General features: G+C 42.4%; 1 protein-coding gene across 1 annotated transcript in view; it reads right to left on the bottom strand.

The window, feature by feature from the left end:
- LOC119413951 (B-cadherin) overlaps positions 1-456 on the bottom strand; it is a 55,036-nt gene extending 54,580 nt beyond the window's left edge. Inside the window, exon 1 of the mRNA XM_037681031.1 lies at positions 249-456. Within this exon, the coding sequence (XP_037536959.1) occupies positions 249-293 (45 nt within the window). The 5' untranslated portion in view covers positions 294-456. The remainder of the gene's footprint in view (positions 1-248) is intronic.
- Positions 457-798: the final 342 nt, after the last annotated feature.

A 798-nucleotide genomic window follows, 5' to 3' on the forward strand; every position in this document is an offset into this window, starting at 1 on the left:
GCTCCTTTTCAGTAACACAAAAACTGTTTATTCATAGCTATTAAATGCAGCCGGAATAATGAAAGTTAGTGTTTATGGGCATGAAAGACTCTTTTAAAATATCTTGATACGGAGTGAAAATTATTATTATTTTAAAAAACGATATTTTAAATACGCATTCGTTTTAATAAACTGCTTAAATTACTGGAGACATTTTGAAAAGCGTCGAAGGTGTTGTAGAGTTCAGCGAGGAAACGAGGAAGTCTCACCTGAAAAATCACCAAAACCGTCCAAACGAACCAGGCGGTCCCCATTTGTGTGTACAGCCTCGTGTCAGTACACCCTCGAAGTTTAAGAACAAAAATAATAAACTTCACGAAGCGTATTCCGCTACAATCCCTCTCGTCGTTGGTCCTTTCCTGTCTCAGCGTCTGTATGCGGAGCGCGAGGCTGAGCGAGTTGCAGCAGGTACTTTCAGTTTATGACGTCAGCTCACAGGTGCGCCGCTTCCGGGTTCCTGATATGGTCATAGACGGAGCGCACCTGAATAAGCAGAAACTAGGAGCGTGTTTCTCATCATGAAAATCTCCAGTAAGCAGTGTCACTGAGCAGCAGAGCCAAATCTGGCCTGAAGTCTCATTTCCTTCTCTTTCCCAGAGATCTCGCTCTACACACGCACACGCACACACACGCACGTCAAGAATCTAAAGAGAAGTGTGACACTGCAACACATTCAACATTACAACAAATATCTAGATGAAATGTTTACATAGCAGGCCACTTCATCTGATCGTTCCATCTGTATATGTAAATCAAACA

This window comes from Nematolebias whitei, chromosome 1 (genome assembly GCF_014905685.2).
Source record: "Nematolebias whitei isolate Nwh7 chromosome 1, NemWhi1, whole genome shotgun sequence".
NCBI classification, from domain to species: domain Eukaryota; kingdom Metazoa; phylum Chordata; class Actinopteri; order Cyprinodontiformes; family Rivulidae; genus Nematolebias; species Nematolebias whitei.